The sequence below is a fragment of the Amphiura filiformis genome, chromosome 5, assembly GCF_039555335.1.
Source record: "Amphiura filiformis chromosome 5, Afil_fr2py, whole genome shotgun sequence".
NCBI lineage: Eukaryota > Metazoa > Echinodermata > Ophiuroidea > Amphilepidida > Amphiuridae > Amphiura > Amphiura filiformis.
Window position 1 is genome coordinate 54297068 of NC_092632.1, and position 19153 is coordinate 54316220.

General features: G+C 37.0%; 1 protein-coding gene across 1 annotated transcript; it reads left to right on the forward strand.

The window, feature by feature from the left end:
• The first annotated feature begins 668 nt into the window (after positions 1-668).
• LOC140153373 (TNF receptor-associated factor 3-like) lies at positions 669-18769 on the forward strand. The gene is made up of 10 exons (XM_072176109.1): positions 669-960; positions 7784-8081; positions 9170-9321; positions 9715-9893; positions 10627-10704; positions 13106-13183; positions 13943-14176; positions 15468-15708; positions 16199-16542; positions 17052-18769. The coding sequence occupies exons 2-10, from the start codon at positions 7834-7836 to the stop codon at positions 17277-17279; spliced, it is 1782 nt and encodes a 593-aa protein (XP_072032210.1). The 5' UTR covers positions 669-960; positions 7784-7833; the 3' UTR covers positions 17280-18769.
• Positions 18770-19153: the final 384 nt, after the last annotated feature.

The window sequence follows — 19153 nt, forward strand, 5'->3', positions numbered from 1 at the left end:
AATTAAATTTTAAGTCACCTATACATGAACCTTAATCATTTTAATCATAATACAAATTGACATTTCACATTTAGGTGACACTACATCAACCATGATTAACAATTGACGCAAGTAAAACATGTTTATTAATTTGTTTTTGTTTACTTTGATTTGTTTTGTTTGTTGTTAATATTGGTAAATTTTTGACTATTTTGCAGTAGCTACATGTAAGAAGTGAGAGCAGTTTACCAAGTATTGTCCACAGCAATACATCTAAAACAACCTCAAGCAGTCTGTTTTTAAATACCATAGTGTGAAACAAGGCAAGTCTATGAGTATATGAACTTAAGTCTATGAGTATGAACTTAATGCTACCTTTGTATTTTGTACATAATTGTTGATTATTTGAAGTTCAAAGTTATTATTTGAGCATTTGAATGCAATTACCTTGTGCAAAATTGTGGTGCAACACAATGCAATGGCATGTATCACCCGTGATATTTCAGTATGATATAAACATTATGTTTTCATAAGTGGCTCAATTATATTGTTATGAGTTTGGCAGTACAAAGTAAGGAAAGAACCATAGCCAACTTTAACAAGTACATTGTTGTGTTAAGTAGATGTTATTTCCTTTAGCGTCGCCTCATAAATTGTCACTTGTTTAATTTTTCCGATCTTGCAGGAAAGATTTATAAGCAGTTATAACAATACTACAATAGTGTACTCTGGAAGTTTATGAAGCTTCATATATATTCTACAAGGCGCAACCAGCTAGTACATATCAGCCCAAGGACAGTACACAGGCCAGTCTTTGGAACAAAAGTGCATAAATCATCAGTTTGCACAAGGAACAAATAGTACAGCACCGACCAATCAGTATAATTATTATCTGGAGGGACAAAGGAGTACCATATCCATCTAAATACACACCTAACATAATCTAGCAAATCAAGTTTGCTACCACCTTTCTACAATTATGTAAGTATGTTAAGCCAGTGCATATATCAACAAATTATAGTACTTAGTAGAATTCATACCAGGGTTCGCAGATTTTTGCCGCAGGTGGAAAAAACCATGGTTTTAACCACTTGGCAAAAACAGTTTTTGCCAGTTCTTGCCGGCAAAAATGGCAAAAACTAAAAAAGTGATAAATAGTTCACTTTTTTCATCTCAAAACTAATTATTAAGTTATAAAAATACTTTCCTGAATGTAACAAGGCCAGATTTTATATTTATAAGTAACATATTAAGAAATAAAAGGCATGGGTTTTCATTGCTCACTGGTGCATTTAATTGAAATGCGGCTTACCAAATTCAAAACTTTTTTATTTTAAGGACTTGATGAGGCAAAAAATATGTTGAATGATTTATTGAAAGTTGTGTTTTACTGTTTATGAGCTTTCTGTATTACTTTTTATTATTTGACTGACTATATATGAGTTTTTGCCATTTTTGCCAGTTTAAACCAGGCAAAAATTGGCAAAAACAGGTTTTTGCCAGTTTTTGCCACTTTGTCGGCAAAAACAGGTATTTGCCGGCAAAAACCGAACCCTGATTCATACACAGGTATACATGTACATGTAGTTATTTGTTTGAATGTGTAATCAGAGTGTGATGGAACATTTCATTGATCATCGCGTACCTTTCCAATTAATGCATATTATTGAATAACCAGCCCAATATCTGTGGAATACATTAGGCGGAGGCGGCGCCGCCGTATATAGTGTTAGTTTTCGGTATTCAATTATTTTCTTTATATTTCACCCGGGTAAGTCAGGTGGAAATTAAAGAACATAATTAAATGTCCAAAGCTAAATGCTCCACCTAATGAACTAATTATGCACGGATTATGTTATGTTCTTGCTCAAAATTTTGTTGTAAACAAGTAGTGCTCTAATCTTACTATAAATAGGGGAATGTTGTATGTATGTATACGTATGTATGTTTGTATGTTAGTATGAAGATTGAAAGGCTCTGTCAGTTTGGATTCAAATGTCGCCAAATTCACACGGGAGATTAAGAAATATACGGGGAATGCATTGCACTTTATTTAGTTGAAAACGGTCAAGAATTGGCTGCAAAAACAGTGAAAATATGGGTAAAAACAGGGGTTTTAGTTATGAAAATCGGTTGGCAGCCTTTGCGTCACTGCAGCTGGCAGGCAGCGCGTCGGCGTCGCGTCCGTAATGCGCACTACGCCATCAAACGCGTAAATGGTGCAGAGCCACACGACTTGCAAGCCAGAGACCAGTGGACATGATAATACGGAAAGAAGGAAAAATAGTACAAAAAGGTACATGGACGGATCACGGGGTTATGATAACGGGTGAACACGACAAAAAGGTACGAGTACCGGTATACGGGTTAAAGTAACTAAATGAAAATGGGCACAAAAGAAAGAAGTGAAGAAAGAAACTAATCACTTAAATGTAAGGAAAAAGCTAAAATAATTACAACATAATTAAATAAATAAGATGGAAAACAGGAAATCACAAGCATCAAAATGTACCTTTTCAATGATTCTACCTGTTCAGTAATTCTTCCTGTTATAGTGAACGCTCATTTACTCATCTAGCGGGGACCCGCGCGAAGCGCGGGTATCCCGCTAGTTTCAGAATAAAAAGTGAAGCATTATATGTTTGCTCAGCAATCCTGAAGAAGTCAGAGTCACACTGACAAAAGCTTGACAACCTTTTCAATCCAATAATTGAAAAAACTTTCCATATAATTATGGAGTTCCCCTCTATATATACCACAAAATCTGTTATTGGGGGGGGCACTCAACTTTAGAAGTGACAGGTATGTGCCTACCGGCGTCGTGAAGTAGGGGCCTAGCGGGTACAAAGCGTTATTTCGAAAAAGGGGATCATTGGGTACAAACAAAATAAAGAAGGGGTCATTGGGTATAATATTTTGAAAAAGGGGGTCATTGAGTATAAGATTTCAAAAAAAGGGTCATCGGGTAGAAAATTTTGAAAAATTCGGCATAATTTTGAAAAAATTTAGCAAAATTTGACAGTTTCAACATTATTTTTTGGCATTTTGATGATGCTATTCTAGAAAATCTAGAAAATAGGGGGTCATTGGGTACCCGCAACCAAAAAAAGGGGGTCATTGGGTAGCCGCATAACCAAAAAAAGGGGGTCATTGGGTAGCCGCAACTAAAAAAAAAAGGGGGGACATCGGGTATGACTTTAAAAAAAAGGGGGCCATCGGGTATAGTCGACTTCAAAAGAGGGGCCTATTGACAGGCACATACCGTCACTTCCAAAGTTGAGTGCCCCCCCCCCCCCGGATTTGTACCCATGACCACCTAAGGCATTAAAGACACTGGAAATGTTACAAAGTGACAGATGAAAAGATTGACTAAGACTAGAGAATCAGTGGTGAAGTCATGGGGGTGAGCAGGGGGTGGTGACCCCTGAAATAATGCACCATCGTGTATCACAGGCTGTCAGTACACGATGGTCTCTGGTGAAAAAAATTAGTGTTAACAGTTCACAAAAAGTCATGTTGCGAAAATCTGTGATATGCTTCTTCCCTTTCACTTATTTCAATAGCAATCCGGTCAAAAGTAGTTACCAATGAAATAAGAACATTCTGAAAAGCAAACTTTGTATTTCTCCTGGCCCTTTTAAGATTTTTTTGAGCGCTCTGGGAAAAAACCATGGAGTTAACTTTTCACAATTTTTAGTCGGCAAAAATTAAGTTTGTGCCCTTGTTCTAACAATCTGGCTATGCCACTCCTAATAAATCAGACACTTGTTAACCCTTAACAGGACGGTATACTACAAAATACTACTTGATATATGCGCTGTTCATGCATGCATCCCACGTGGTGTGATGACGCAATCGCCCTAAGTGATATATAGGCACGGTTTAGCTGGCCAGCGAAGCCCAAGACCGCTGCAAAGTGTCGCCGACCCAGTGCCTGGCATGCGAGGGGTCTCGGGTTCGAATCCCACCCAGAGCAAACAACTTCTTTCCTTCTTTCTCTCTTTATTCCTTCCTTCTTTCCCTTCCCGTCGCCAAAAAGCCCTTAGGCGGTTAGGGTTAGTGAATTTGGCCATTACATACCATGAAAGTGATTCCTCAGTTTTTAAATATAATGAAAAAATTGCATACAATTGAAATTGGCCTCAGTAAAGTGTAAACTAGTGTGAAAGGTATACTACAATTGTGAACTAGGATGTTGTTGACATGACTGTAATATTAGCCTAAGTATCTCAGTGCAGATCAGTACCTGTAGCGTGTTTAAGTATTTAAAGACAGCTTACTAGCTTGCTCATCTTGCTAGCTTGCTCATCTTGCTGTCTTGATGTTACTTACGGGAAATTATGGAGAAGACACACACAGCTATCTGGTTCGAGTCTGCAAGAGTCATTTCAGGCTGAGGATGGATTTTGTTGTGCTGCAGTGTTTATAAAATCAATTGTATGCACAATAAAATGTATTCTTCGTTTGTATTATCAACCCACAGTTTCTTCAAGGTGATTGAGGTTCTGATGGGGTCCATGGATGGACCATCATCTCAGAAGATAGGATTTTCATTCACATACTTATATTATATCAGTTACATGTACAATCAGCGGAATGACACAGACTTTATAATTTAGGTGGTGTGGGTGGGGTTATAGCAAATTGAAATGGGAAAAGTCTGAATCATCTGTCCTCCTGCTCACAGGGAAGGGTCCTGTCTGAGGGGCTCAAAAGCCCCTCTTGCTTTTGATTAAAGCCATTTTCTAGTGGGATTATAAGCTTTCTTGCTATTACATGTTCCTGGATATTGCAAACGTTGCTTTTCTTGTGATCTTAAGAAACATGTTTGAGGTTGGTGTATCATTTAAACTTGTGACTTAATTATTTTGCTGTATCTAGCAAATTAGTAGTGTTTATGCCATAGTAAAAATGCTATGCTCCTTGTGACTGCTTAACATGATATGGGCTTCAATTGTGAACTTTGTCTGACTGACTTAAGAGAAATGGAAGAATCCTACCTTTTGAATCTTCAGGAAATACAGGGCTATTGGTCATATGGGGATAAAGCATCCATGCCAGTGGCGTAACTCCTATGGGCTCTGGGGGGCCGGGCACTCGGGCTAAGGGGGCACACAAGCCTGGATAGCCTTTGACAGTGACACATAATACTTTGTTATAGGAAAGAAGTGGAAACCTTTACCCACCATGCATAGAATTACTCTTCATTTGGGTGCCCCTTCCACACAAAATTTTTGCGCGCTTCACGCACATTACATCATTTTAAAGACCTAAATTCAACTTGATTAAATACCAAATTAGTGGTATTTATGCACATTTTCGCGCACCCGCATGCAATTGTTTTAGGAAGAGGAGGTATTTTGTATTCTTGCCCCTGGGCGCCACAATCCCTAGCTACGTCACTGCAGCCTGTGATACATCGGTGTATCACAGGCTGTCAGTACACGATGGTCTCTGGTGAAAAAAATTAGTGTTAACAGTTCACAAAAAGTCATGTTGCGAAAATCTGTGATATGCTTCTTCCCTTTCACTTATTTCAATAGCAATCCGGTCAAAAGTAGTTACCAATGAAATAAGAACATTCTGAAAAGCAAACTTTGTATTTCTCCTGGCCCTTTTAAGATTTTTGAGCGCTCTGGGAAAAAACCATGGAGTTAACTTTTCACAATTTTTAGTCGGCAAAAATTAAGTTTGTGCCCCTTGTTCTAACAATCTGGCTATGCCACTCCTAATAAATCAGACACTTGTTAACCCGAACAGGACGGTATACTACAAAATACTACTTGATATATGCGCTGTTCATGCATGCATCCCACGTGGTGTGATGACGCAATCGCCCTAAGTGATATATAGGCACGGTTTCGCTGGCCAGCGAAGCCCAAGACCCGTTGCAAAGTGTCGCCGACCCAGTGCCTGGCATGCGAGGGGTCTCGGGTTCGAATCCCACCCAGAGCAAACAACTTCTTTCCTTCTTTTCTCTCTTTATTCCTTCCTTCTTTCCCTTCCCGTCGCCAAAAAGCCCTTAGGCGGTTAGGGTTAGTGAATTTGGCCATTACATACCATGAAAGTGATTCCTCAGTTTTTAAATATAATGAAAAAATTGCATACAATTGAAATTGGCCTCAGTAAAGTGTAAACTAGTGTGAAAGGTATACTACAATTGTTAACTAGGATGTTGTTGACATGACTGTAATATTAGCCTAAGTATCTCAGTGCAGATCAGTACCTGTAGTGTGTTTAAGTATTTAAAGACAGCTTACTAGCTTGCTCATCTTGCTAGCTTGCTCATCTTGCTGTCTTGATGTTACTTACGGGAAATTATGGAGAAGACACACACAGCTATCTGGTTCGAGTCTGCAAGAGTCATTTCAGGCTGAGGATGGATTTTGTTGTGCTGCAGTGTTTATAAAATCAATTGTATGCACAATAAAATGTATTCTTCGTTTGTATTATCAACCCACAGTTTCTTCAAGGTGATTGAGGTTCTGATGGGGTCCATGTGGATGGACCATCATCTCAGAAGATAGGATTTTCATTCACATACTTATATTATATCAGTTACATGTACAATCAGCGGAATGACACAGACTTTATAATTTAGGTGGTGTGGGTGGGGTTATAGCAAATTGAAATGGGAAAAGTCTGAATCATCTGTCCTCCTGCTCACAGGGAAGGGTCCTGTCTGAGGGGCTCAAAAGCCCCTCTTGCTTTTGATTAAAGCCATTTTCTAGTGGGATTATAAGCTTTCTTGCTATTACATGTTCCTGGATATTGCAAACGTTGCTTTTCTTGTGATCTTAAGAAACATGTTTGAGGTTGGTGTATCATTTAAACTTGTGACTTAATTATTTTGCTGTATCTAGCAAATTAGTAGTGTTTATGCCATAGTAAAAAATGCTATGCTCCTTGTGACTGCTTAACATGATATGGGCTTCAATTGTGAACTTTGTCTGACTGACTTAAGAGAAATGGAAGAATCCTACCTTTTGAATCTTCAGGAAATACAGGGCTATTGGTCATATGGGGATAAAGCATCCATGCCAGTGGCGTAACTCCTATGGGCTCTGGGGGCCGGGCACTGGCTAAGGGGGCACACAAGCCTGGATAGCCTTTGACAGTGACACATAATACTTTGTTATAGGAAAGAAGTGGAAACCTTTACCCACCATGCATAGAATTACTCTTCATTTGGGTGCCCCTTCCACACAAAATTTTTGCGCGCTTCACGCACATTACATCATTTTAAAGACCTAAATTCAACTTGATTAAATACCAAATTAGTGGTATTTATGCACATTTTCGCGCACCCGCATGCAATTGTTTTAGGAAGAGGAGGTATTTTGTATTCTTGCCCCTGGGCGCCACAATCCCTAGCTACGTCACTGCAGCTAGTGACGAGTCTTCAAAAGTGAAGACATTGGAGAATATGAAAACATTTTGTTTTATCAACATGAACTGCATTGAAACATGAAATATATTTAATCTGAAACACTATAAGTTATTTGGTAGGTCTATGGCTTTCAATACCAAAATTGATTAGCTCTGCACCATGCACACCCTTGGTCAGGGGCACCCAAACTATTTTCGCCCCCGGGCACCCTGATCCAAAGTTACGCCACTGCATCCATGTGTTATGAGGCTGTTGCGCTGTAAATTACACACATCCAGTTTTCATCCATTTTTTAATAATATCAATGTCACGCCAAAACAAATCAAACATATTAAAATTTTAATTAGATACACTGCACTGTTGATTTTACAATAATGGGACACCTGTATATGACTTCATTTTATTTTATTTCAGAATTGTTGCAGTCAGACTTTTGTTAAAAGGAACTAAAACAGGAAGCTAACATGGCAGTACCTTTTGATGCACCATCTGGTAGTCCTGAGACCAGTGGCTCCCTAGCAGCATCGCTATCATCTTTGTGTATAAGCCCATCTTCGTCACTCCTACAAATGAAAGGAATTCAACCAGATATGTTTGTACATAAAGTTGATGGTCAGTTCTACTGTGGCATATGTAATTTAGTGTTACGATATCCAATGCAAACGTCGTGTGGATGTAGATTCTGCTATGGATGTATTCAGAATTATATCAGGTAATGTCATGATAATTTTCAAAACACCAATGCAAAATTAGAGGAAAATCAGCTCACAGGAAATGTATGAAATCGTGTCTGTACAAAAAAAAGCGTGAACTAAAATGCAACATCAAATACCGTAAAACCTCGTCTACAAGCATATAGAGTGCTTCTAATGAAAGCTAAATTATTCCAGGCGCCATTATGGAGTTTGAACAAATCATGGGGATCCAAGCATATACAAACAAGTACTATTGTAAGACCAATATATTGTATTGGCATATATTAAACCTTGTTTCGTATTAATTTAGGTTTCATCAAAAACACTATATATGCTTGTAGACGGGGTTTTACGGTATACAATCTTATTTTCATAATTTGTTGTAATGAGTTTAATGTTTGTCATAAGAGTTAGACCAGAGAAATTGGACTCCACAAGGTCTTATGTGTAATACTTTTGGAAATCCACCATATTGGATATCATTATCAGTATTGGGACTTGACTATTGCAGACTTCTGACATTTGGTTTGGTAGGGTTTTAGGTGTTACAAAAGTGGCCATGCATGCTTTGCCTAGCAGATACCAGTTGGGCATGGATTGTAAGTTTGCTGAGCTTGTTGAAAAAAATTTCCTCTTCAGAAGAGACATGCACATATGGGCGAGTCTATATACTTCTCTGGTCATCTTTTATGAGGTTTAGAAATAAATCAGAAAGATTTATATATCTTTGAAATTAATGATGTTTGCTATATTATTATTTACATCCATGCAGTAAAAATTTACATTCCATTACCAAAAAAAAAATTGCTGTGTTTTAAACTTGTTGAGGGCTTTGAGAACAAACCAAAGTAAAGGTTGGTGATCATAAGATACATTGTATAGACAGCAACTAGATGAAATTGACAATTTCTTAAATTCTATAACATTATGTCTTTAGGAATTCAATATGGACTGGGTATGTTTTGCATTCTTGCTGAAGACTTTTGAAATTGATATTGAAGCTATACTAATAAAACTTTGTTCTCCTATGGAAGAGTTAATAAGCTGCTTTTAGTATCTAGATAGCAAATGGTGAAATATTTTGTATGAATTATTTCTTTTTCAGTGGGAAGAAAGGCACAAAGTGTGCCAGCTGTGAAGAGGAACTTGATCATTCTGAAATTGTGAGGGATAATTATTCTAGGAAACAGTTGGAAAAATCGCAATCTTATTGCTGGAATAAAAATAATGGATGCTCAGAACAGATGAAACTTAAAGGTGAGTGTTTTACTACATTGTAACTATTTCCCCTTACATGAATCTAGAAAATATGGATAGGAAAAGGGACAATTACTGGTCTTCATTGGTAGATATCAACTACAATTTGATAGGTGTGAAAGTTGTCCAAAGTTTCCAGTAATGGCATATTATACATCTGTAAATTTTCATAGAAGGACAGCAAAGTCTTCACCATACAGAAAATTTATAAAATTTAAAAAAAAACCTCTTCTTTTAATCAACAAGAATCTAGGGTGGTATGATCTCCAGCAATCATTACTACATCAATATAACTCAATACATTTTGTTGTACTCTAGTCTTACATTACAATAAGTTTCAGGAATTTAATTTTATTAACTCTGTATTCTCAATTTTCTTTTTAATTCTTACAGAGCTGAGTGTCCATCTGGAAAGTTGCCTGTATGAGAATGTACCATGTGTTCACAAGTCACAAGGCTGTACTGCTGTATTAATGAGATCTCAACTTGCTGGACATTTACAGAATGAATGCCAATTCCGTCAAGGGGACTGTGAACTCTGCGGAGAGAAATTTCCTATAGCAGACCTCAAGGTAACCCATTTATTGCCGCATTGATGCATTGGGTTAAATGGACAATATCATACACCTGCTTACCAACCCTTCATTCATATTTAAATGTTAAAAAACAAGTTAACAAAAACACCCCACCCCACCCCACCCCCTTTTATATACAAAAATATGATATTGCATACACTAATTATAGTCCCAGTTGCTCAGCATCACCAGATGGTATATTTGGAAACTGGTGAAGCTATGGGTAGTCTGCCAAGGAAAAGAAGTGGTAGCCATATGTGATGTGATCAAGCAAAACAATTCGGAAGTCCAAAATATTGATTCGAAGGAAATATTTTATCTTGTTTCCTGTTGTTCTAGAAGCTCTTTAAATGCTCATATCTTTTGAACTGGTTGTCCAATTTCAATGGGGTTTTCTGCAAAATGAAGCTTCACAAATGCCTGTTACAATCCAATAAGAAGTTGCAAATTGTATAGGACTGACTTTTTACTGATTTTGCTTCATCACACCACATATTAGCAGATTGCACACACCCATGGCTGCAGAATATACTTTTGTCAATCTTCAGCTATGGTCTCAAAAAAGTTGGCTAAAACACAGAGGCATTCTATACCGTAATTATCCTTACCTTGCTGAAGTTATAGTAGTAGGCCTCGTAATGCTGATCAGTTCCATTTCATTTCAAATCCAGATCCAAATCTGAATCATTAAGCTTTCACAATATGTGTGTTAAACTCTTTATGTTCACAGGCTCATCATGAAAAATGTAAATCTTACCTTGTCAAGTGTCCCAACAACTGCACACCAAATGGCATACACCAGGATAAGGTGAGTTATTTGGGTGATTCTCTGAAAAGAGTAACTTTTAAGTCCCGCGACTTTCGGCGCTCATAAAAGTTTTAAAAGCGGATTTTTTTTTCTTTTTTGGCTTAGTCATGGACTTTTGTATGTATAAAAATAGTTAAGAACATCCAAGTGGGGAAAAATTCATTTCTTGAGTCAAAAATTCTTCAATATCTGACGACCCCCCTGAAAACCCCATGTCCCGATGTCACGCACCGAATTTTAGTGATTTTGTAGTATTTTTGTGAGCAAGTGTGGGAAGTGAAAATTGCCACTGACTGGGGTAAATATCATGTCTAAGAAGGTTTAAGTGCTTAAAACCACTTCTAAAGTCAATATTATGGAATAATTCAAAAATTTGTGTCAAAAAATTGTTGTCCCTTGGTTTTGCATCATTGCCGTCACATTGGCATCAAAACGACTGGAGGTGAAGACCAAATATCAGAGGTCAATAATTTGACCCTGTACGCTGCCTTTTACAGACGACGAAAAACATCAACCCGGAATAGGTGTACATTGGCACTCTTTTCCTGCCAATTTTGAGGGTATCTTCAAGTATACACGCGCGTACCTTTATTCAACATCATCTCCAAACGTTTCTGATCAATTTGATATAAGTCTTATTGTTGAAATTTTCCGGAAAATAATGATGGTTGAATATGTCCCACAAGCTGTTGTGGTGATATGTAACACGTGGGTAAGATTAACCCTGCTATTAATCGTAAGCAATGACTGAACCATCATCTCCGCTACATCAGTTGGCGTCACAATTTGCCGTGGCGGAGATGATTCTCTATAGGAATTCGTGTAGAAATATCATCTCCGTCACATCACCATCATCTCCATCACATCACCGGATCTTGAGATACAGCGAAGTCCAGTTTAGTTTATCAGAAAATGCCTACCAATTCTAGACCTTCTCATCTGTATGAATTTAATTTTCAAGTAGTGTGAAAACATTACTGAAATCAAATGTCTGTGACGGAGATGATTCTCTATAGGAATTTGTGTAGAAATATCATCTCCGTCACATCACTATCATCTCCATCACAGCATTGTCATCTCCATCACAATTGTTGTTGACCTTTATTTGACCTTTGACCCAGACAACATGGAATTTACTATTTGGAAATGTAATTGATATTGTGTGTGTTTACTATGTCAATAGAAATTTATTTAGTTATTTCAAGCAAAATTATGAATATACTTAAGTTTGTATAAAAAATACTAACAGACATGACATTTTCCGTACAGCCTGCCTCTCATTGTCCCAACTAAATGACGAAAGTACAAAATCATATTTTTTTAATGAAAAAGCAAACATGAATCAAGCAACTTACAAGTTATCCATAAAACTCATAATTAAGAGTTTTAACAATTTTTTTGTCCTTATTTCCTTTTTAGCCTAAATGTGACGGAGATGATGCTCACCTGGCACAACCTGCAGATTACGCCCTCTATAATATAGAGGGCGCCCTAAAGATTGCGCCAAATATTGTTTTCTTGCACTAGAGACTTACATCCTTACAGATATATAAAGGAAACATTTTTATAATCATTTTCAAATTCATATTTGCCTATCTTCAAATAGTACACCTTTTCAGAGAAATACCCATTTATCAATTAAATCACAACTCTGATGAAAATAATCAGTGGTGGCACCACGGGGGTGGGGGGCATGGGGGAAATTCCCCCAGTCAGAACTCTTGCCCCCCACCTGTTACCCCCCAGTAAAAACCCAAAATTACGACTTTTTGCAGGCAATTTTTCGCCAAATTTATGATCTTCCACTCCCCCCCCCTGAAATACACTTTGCCCCAAATGCCCTCCACCCGAAAAAAAAATCCTGGTGCTGCCACTGAAAATAATTGTATGTCTATGAACAAAAGTGATTCATTCATTCTTTACAAATACATCGATGTTGTTATTTGATGTAATAGCGACAGAAGATATATTACCTGCCAAAATTAATTATCTGTTCCTCATATGTGCCATGATCAAGCAAAATGAGTTGCTTGTCTGTCAAACAACATTATATTTTTCATTTAATGTTCCTGTCTACCTTACAATGTATTGCTGACAATATACTGAATATTCCATCACAATTTAGAATTCCTGTTCGTAAGTTATGACTATTTTCACAATACACAAAACAGTTTGATACAAAGAAATTACCACTTCTTTTGGCCATACCTCACAAGCAAATTTTTGACAAACTACTCATTTGACTGATGGTGTGGTCCCTTATGCTCATTATCCATCCATACATATATCTTTTCTGCTTTTTTCTTGCATCCATTGGTCTGCCTGCCTTGTATACTTTCCTCAGTAAAATATGATACCAAGTGGTTTCCTGTAATGACTAGATTTTATAACTTGATTACAGATGGATACACATTTACAAATTGACTGTCCTATGGCCAAAGTGAGGTGTTTTTTCTATGGATATGGGTGCAAATACGAGGTAAGTATTTAGTAGGGAGCGATTTAAACTGCTGCCCTTTTTTAATTCTACAGTCTCATCTGAATAATTATCTTCACTCACATTATACTTCTACTGACTTTAATTGGTAGCATCTACAGACTAAATTCAGACTAGTAAATGAACCAAGAGATTACTCTATCATTAGGAGAGGATGTTAGGCTGTCTGTCCCATGTACAGAGAGTAAAATTGGATCGATTGAGCCCATATGTATTGGTCAAGCTATGAGTTTTAAAATATTGGACGAGACATAGTCTAGTCCAATATATTAAAACTCATAGCGAGGCCAATAAATATTGGGCGTAAAGCATCCAGTTTTATCATTATTATGTTTCGGATCCAATATTTTCACACACTTGCATTCATCAAAACATAATAATGAAAAAAGAAGGAGTCAAAACGCTGATCAAATCACATAATTATGCAATGCTAGTAGAAATTTAATTCACATTTTGACTATCATTATATGATTTAATAAGCTCACCAAATGTACAATAATTCCTGATGGTCAAGGGATCTTGTAGTTTAAAATTTCTTGTGTCATAGTGGCACAGTTCTATATCTCAATTGAATTATGCAGACAATTTGACTGACATGATGTTAATGATTTTTTACGCCCCAATATATTGTGCATGGAAAGCTATGAAATGATATTGAAGCAGAATGAAACAGGTGGTGTCATATAGTTACATAAAATTTCTCATTAAATGTAGCAATACTATCTTGATAATCTTCTACAGACACTACGTAAAGACATGAGGACTCACAAGATTGGGAATGCATCCGATCATCTTCAGTTGATGGTGAGATGGTGGGAAGAAACCAGACTCAAGATGACAGAGACGCAGCATCTCATACAGGAGATAACCAATAACAGTGGCATCATGGAATCCAAGATGCAAACGTTCACTAATGATTTGAGTAGTGTGCAAACTGCTGCAAAGAAAACTGAGAATCATGTCAGGGAACTTCAGGTGAGTGTTAATGCTATGCATGCTAGCCATAGACTTCAACATAAAAAGTACAAGGTTTGAGATATTTTCTCAAAATATCAAGAACTATGTTAAGAACCACTGAACCAATACTAGGCTTGTTTGTACTTGTTTTAATGCATTTTTCATGCTGATTCAAAATATGTTCATGAAAATGTACAATTCTGAAATTTTTGAATTTTTAATAAAAATTTGAAACTTGTTGTCTGCAGTTGACATCCGTGTGGAGAGAGTTAAGCATAGCTTTAAAGTTGGTGTGTAATTTGTTCATATGAGGTTTTCTACCTTACATAAAGTTAAAAACAATGTAAAACATCCGTAAAACGACATTCCAAAATTTGAGTTGAATTACTCCAGCGGTTTGGATATCAGAAGCAAAAGCCTATTTGACCCATAGGGCAGTATATTAATGGGGGATGATACTACCACTTTTGTGTTCATACTATTTAAGGAAACATCACAGGCTTAATATATTACTGAGAAAAATATTCAGCTTTCTTCAGATGCCAAAATGTCAATGTTTATTGGGTAAAGTTGTGATAAATATCACAACTTGTTCATCAATGAGTGACAATAATTGTGTCATGCAGTATGCAATACAAGAATTGCCATGTCAATCTGTGTTATATTAATGGGCAATTCTACTGCATGAACATGCACTTAACAGCCCTCGAATTAAGGATCTGAAGGGGCACGGCAACTTTTTTAGGGCAAGTTTAAAATTGCCTTGGATTTTCACTGAAAAGGCAAGACAGCATGGCAGTTTGTAATATTTCAAGAGGGCATCATAGCAACTGTTGAAAATTTGAGAAGGGCACCAAGGCAATTTCTCAAAAGTGAAGAAAACACATACAAACATAGATAGATGATTTTATAATGAATGGGCAGGGCTGGGGCACCGACGGCAACTTCATTAGAGGGCACGGCAAGTGACTGCCTTGGGTAAAGGACATATTTTGAGGGCATAACGGCAGTGGGGTTGGGCACCCACAGCAAAATGCCATGGGTGCCGTGGGTTAATTCGAAAGCAGGATGTTTTGCAGTTACATAGCTCCAAGACCTAAAATCTGGAGTGGGGCTGGTCAAGTCCCTGCACCCTTGGTTGTGTTTTTACTCTCTCAATTTAATATTCCAGTTTGCGCAGACTGCCATTTTTATTATCGTCTTTTAATAGTTATATTCAACTCAGGTTAAGACCATCACTGCATATTTAGATTATTTGATGATGTAATTATTAAAACTTTTGTGTTATGAAATATATGCATTTTAACAGAAACTGATAGCCAAGCAATCTGATCAGATGGACACCATTGAAACCCAAATCCGTCAAGCTGCCAAAAATGAAGATGTCGTAGAGATGAAAAAGACAATGTTCAAACCACTCCAGGAGAAACAGGATAGGATGGATGACCGTCTCAAGCGATTGGAACGTGGGGATAGTTATCCAGGTGGTGGGGGTGGTGGTGGTGAAGGTGCTGCAAATGAAGGGGAGAGACAAGGATCTGGAAGAGGAGGTAGGACATATATTTAAAATGGTTCAAGTTTATTATTTATTTTTTATTAGTTGGGCAAGTTCTAATTTCTAAACATTTTGACTTTGAGGCAAGAATTTTTGCAAGTAATCAGTGGGATTATGTGTAATGGTGTAGTGAAGTTGGTCTTCAGGGATATAGCTCCCAGGTAATGCTTCTAGTCTTGTTTTAAGTTACAAGCTATAATGCACTTATCCCTGATAACCAGGACCGTTCCCAGGGATTTTGCCGACCTAGGCAAAGCCTCTCCCTGCTGTCCCACCAAAGCATACCAAAAAGTGTTAAGGAGGTTACCCCTTGAAAACTCATTAGTTTTGACCTATTTGTATTTCCGCCCTCATTTTTTCGTCACTTTTCTTTCTCCATTCCCGTTTTTTCTTTTTTCGCCCTAGTAATTGTAAATATAATGTGATATTAATGTTTATCTAGTTTTTTTCAGTAGTTAATTTTCTTTCTTTTTTTTAAATTTTAGTGGTAAGCAATGCCAGAATGGTGTCTGTTGAAAACCAGATGGGAATGCATGCTGTACGCCTGGCAGAACATGAGCTACGATTTCAGATCATGGAAACTACCAACTATGAGGGCGTGCTTCTGTGGAAGATCAAAGATTTTGCACGACGCAAACGAGATGCAGACAGTGGCAAGACTCTGTCCTTATATAGCCAGCCCTTCTACACCAGTCGCTATGGCTATAAGATGTGTGCTAGGATCTATCTGAATGGAGATGGCATGGGTAAAGGATCACATGTCTCTTTATTCTTTGTTGTCATGCGTGGAGACTATGATGCGTTGCTGCCCTGGCCATTCAGGCAAAAGGTTAGTGATAAACATACCCATACCCAGACCCATATTTACATACCCACACTACACACACAAACACACCCCCATGTGTAATCGCCTCCAAACGTGGACACTGTTGAGGACCATGCAAACGTGGTCGTCTGAATCCGCACTCAATCGACATACCGAGGACGTTTTCCGCCATTTTGTTGGTGTATTTTTTGTATGTATGGAATTTAACTTAGCATTAACTGCGGACGTTATTTCCTATATACCGATAGATGTTGTATTTCACAAATACATTATACATGCAGTTGTGGTCAGTGCCCCATTGCAGGGTGTCCGCGGTTTGAATGTGAAGTGTAAGTGTCTGTCCTCGTTTGCTGGCAAAAACAAACGCACCCCAAACACAATCAAACATATTTGAAGGCTAAATTACAATGGTCAGACTCAAAAGGCTGTATGTTATGCACCCCTGGTGTAAAGTAACAAATTTGAAATCAATTATTTGAGAAACTTCCTTTCATTTTCTCACTTTTTGCTAGGTCACCCTGATGCTCTTGGATCAAGAGACTGGACGGCGTCACCTGTCAGACAGCTTCAGACCGGATCCAAAGTCTAGCAGCTTTAAACGTCCAACAACGGAGATGAACATTGCCTCAGGTTGTCCACTCTTTGTCAACCAGAATGTCCTGAAGGATTCAGCTTATATGAACGATGATGTGATCTTTCTCAAGATCATTGTGGATACTTCAGATCTTTATGGCCCATAGATGACTAATCAATCATAGCATATACCTCCCTTCCGAGCCTCTCACATTATAGAAGTTGTAAGCATGTAATGTGAATGTACTCCTACTGTCCTTAGCTAGGATTTTCAAAAAAAGAATATATATTATATATTTATATTTATATTTATTATAGTAGAGCCAACTCTACTTTTCCATGCAAACACAGGTCATTTTGCCTGATCGCCACTTAAAGTGTGTGTGAAACCGATCGTTGCAAAATAAACCAAGATTTTATGTTGTAATAAGCTCTGCTAATGATGCATCAAGCACTTTTTACTAAACTGGTGTAACTCGTATGTTATATCTATAATCATGTATTTTATTGAAATATGCATTTTTTATTTATTAGACTTCATCACTGTTATTAAAATACATCAAGCATACAATTCAAAATATTAAATATATTGCACCTAATAATAATAATAGCAAGTTTTAAATATAAGAAAAGGACACAATTTATAAGCCAGCGAAAGGCTGGAATGAACAGGTGCATATATCACCTCTTAAAGGGAGGGGAACATTATATCAGCTGAGGCACCTCTATCAGAGGTGCTCGTAAAAAGAGCAGCAGGTGCCCCTGTACATGTGTTGGAAGGAATAAAAAATACACTACATGTATTTATAATTTATCTTTGTATTCAGAAATATTTTATTTCAATCAGATTGGAAGCAGGCCATTGTTACACCTATGTTTAAAGATGTTGACAAGTCTGATGTTTAGAGATAAAGGTATTGTTTTCAGCCGCTGTTGTGCATCTATCGTCTCAATGCCAAAAATAATGATGTTGCCCATGTTATATGAGACGATAGATACACAACAGTGGCTAAAAACAATACCTTTCTTCTCATTCTTGAACACTTAAATTCAAATGAAAATTTCATAAGTATACCAAATTTTAATCAAATTACATGCTACATTTTACAAGGAATTACCTAGGGCTTAGAATCGATCAGTCCCATTGTTGCTATGCGGCACAGATTGGTTCACATAATGAGTATGCGTATTACATAGACACAAACATGCTTTTAAGCATGGTTAAAACCATGTTATACGTGTCATATCATCCGCCTACTAACCAATAAGATTAGAGGAATATTCTCAAGTGTTTAAGAATTATAATTACAGGGCTATATCTGTAGTATGTATTGTGTGAAAACAATTGGAATTTGCTGTACATAAACAATTGTATAACTATTTAACAAATTGTAATATTTTAACTCAGTCTCAATCTGGTGTTTAGAAGTAACCATTCTGTCACTCTTGGAGTTTCAGATTATATACAAATTAATATGAACAATGGCAGAGTTGAGTTACTGCTGCCATGTTCATTGACCTCAAAAGCCTTTGATACAGTATTTTATTAAGTAAACTTTGTTCATATATGGTGTAAAGGATAAATCATTGTCTTAGTTTGAATGACCTCTCCAAAATAGAAGTCAATTTGTTAATATTCAACTCTTTCTGGTCAGCGACAAATCAATGTTCGTATGAGAGATGTCATTAAAATTCTCAAGGTCAGTACCAAAGACCATAAAATTGGTTTTCTTGATATTCAAAGTAAGTTTGTTGTACAAAACGAATAAGCAATTTTACATAAATTAACATCAAGCTCAGACTGAAGAGAATGGGATCATCAGAAGAAAATACATTATATAATCATCATCTTAAGATACAGTCAGGAAGGGAATTTATATAAATAATAAGCAAGGTTCTAAGATAGAGCCTTGTGGAATATGTATGAAAATGAATTTGTTGAAAAAGTAGCTTCTTTCAAATATCTTGTAATTCATGATTAAAAATGATATTGGAGTTGGCATGTCAATCACATTTCTAGTAATGTATCTAAACACACTGG

Excerpts from the sequence above, each read along its gene's own strand:
- LOC140153373 (XM_072176109.1), top strand. The coding sequence starts at position 7,834 with ATGGCAGTACCTTTTGATGCACCATCTGGTAGTCCTGAGACCAGTGGC. Across the intron at positions 8,082-9,169 it reads TGTATTCAGAATTATATCAG|TGGGAAGAAAGGCACAAAGT; the intron begins GTAATGTCATGA and ends TTTCTTTTTCAG. Across the intron at positions 9,894-10,626 it reads TTCCTATAGCAGACCTCAAG|GCTCATCATGAAAAATGTAA; the intron begins GTAACCCATTTA and ends TTATGTTCACAG.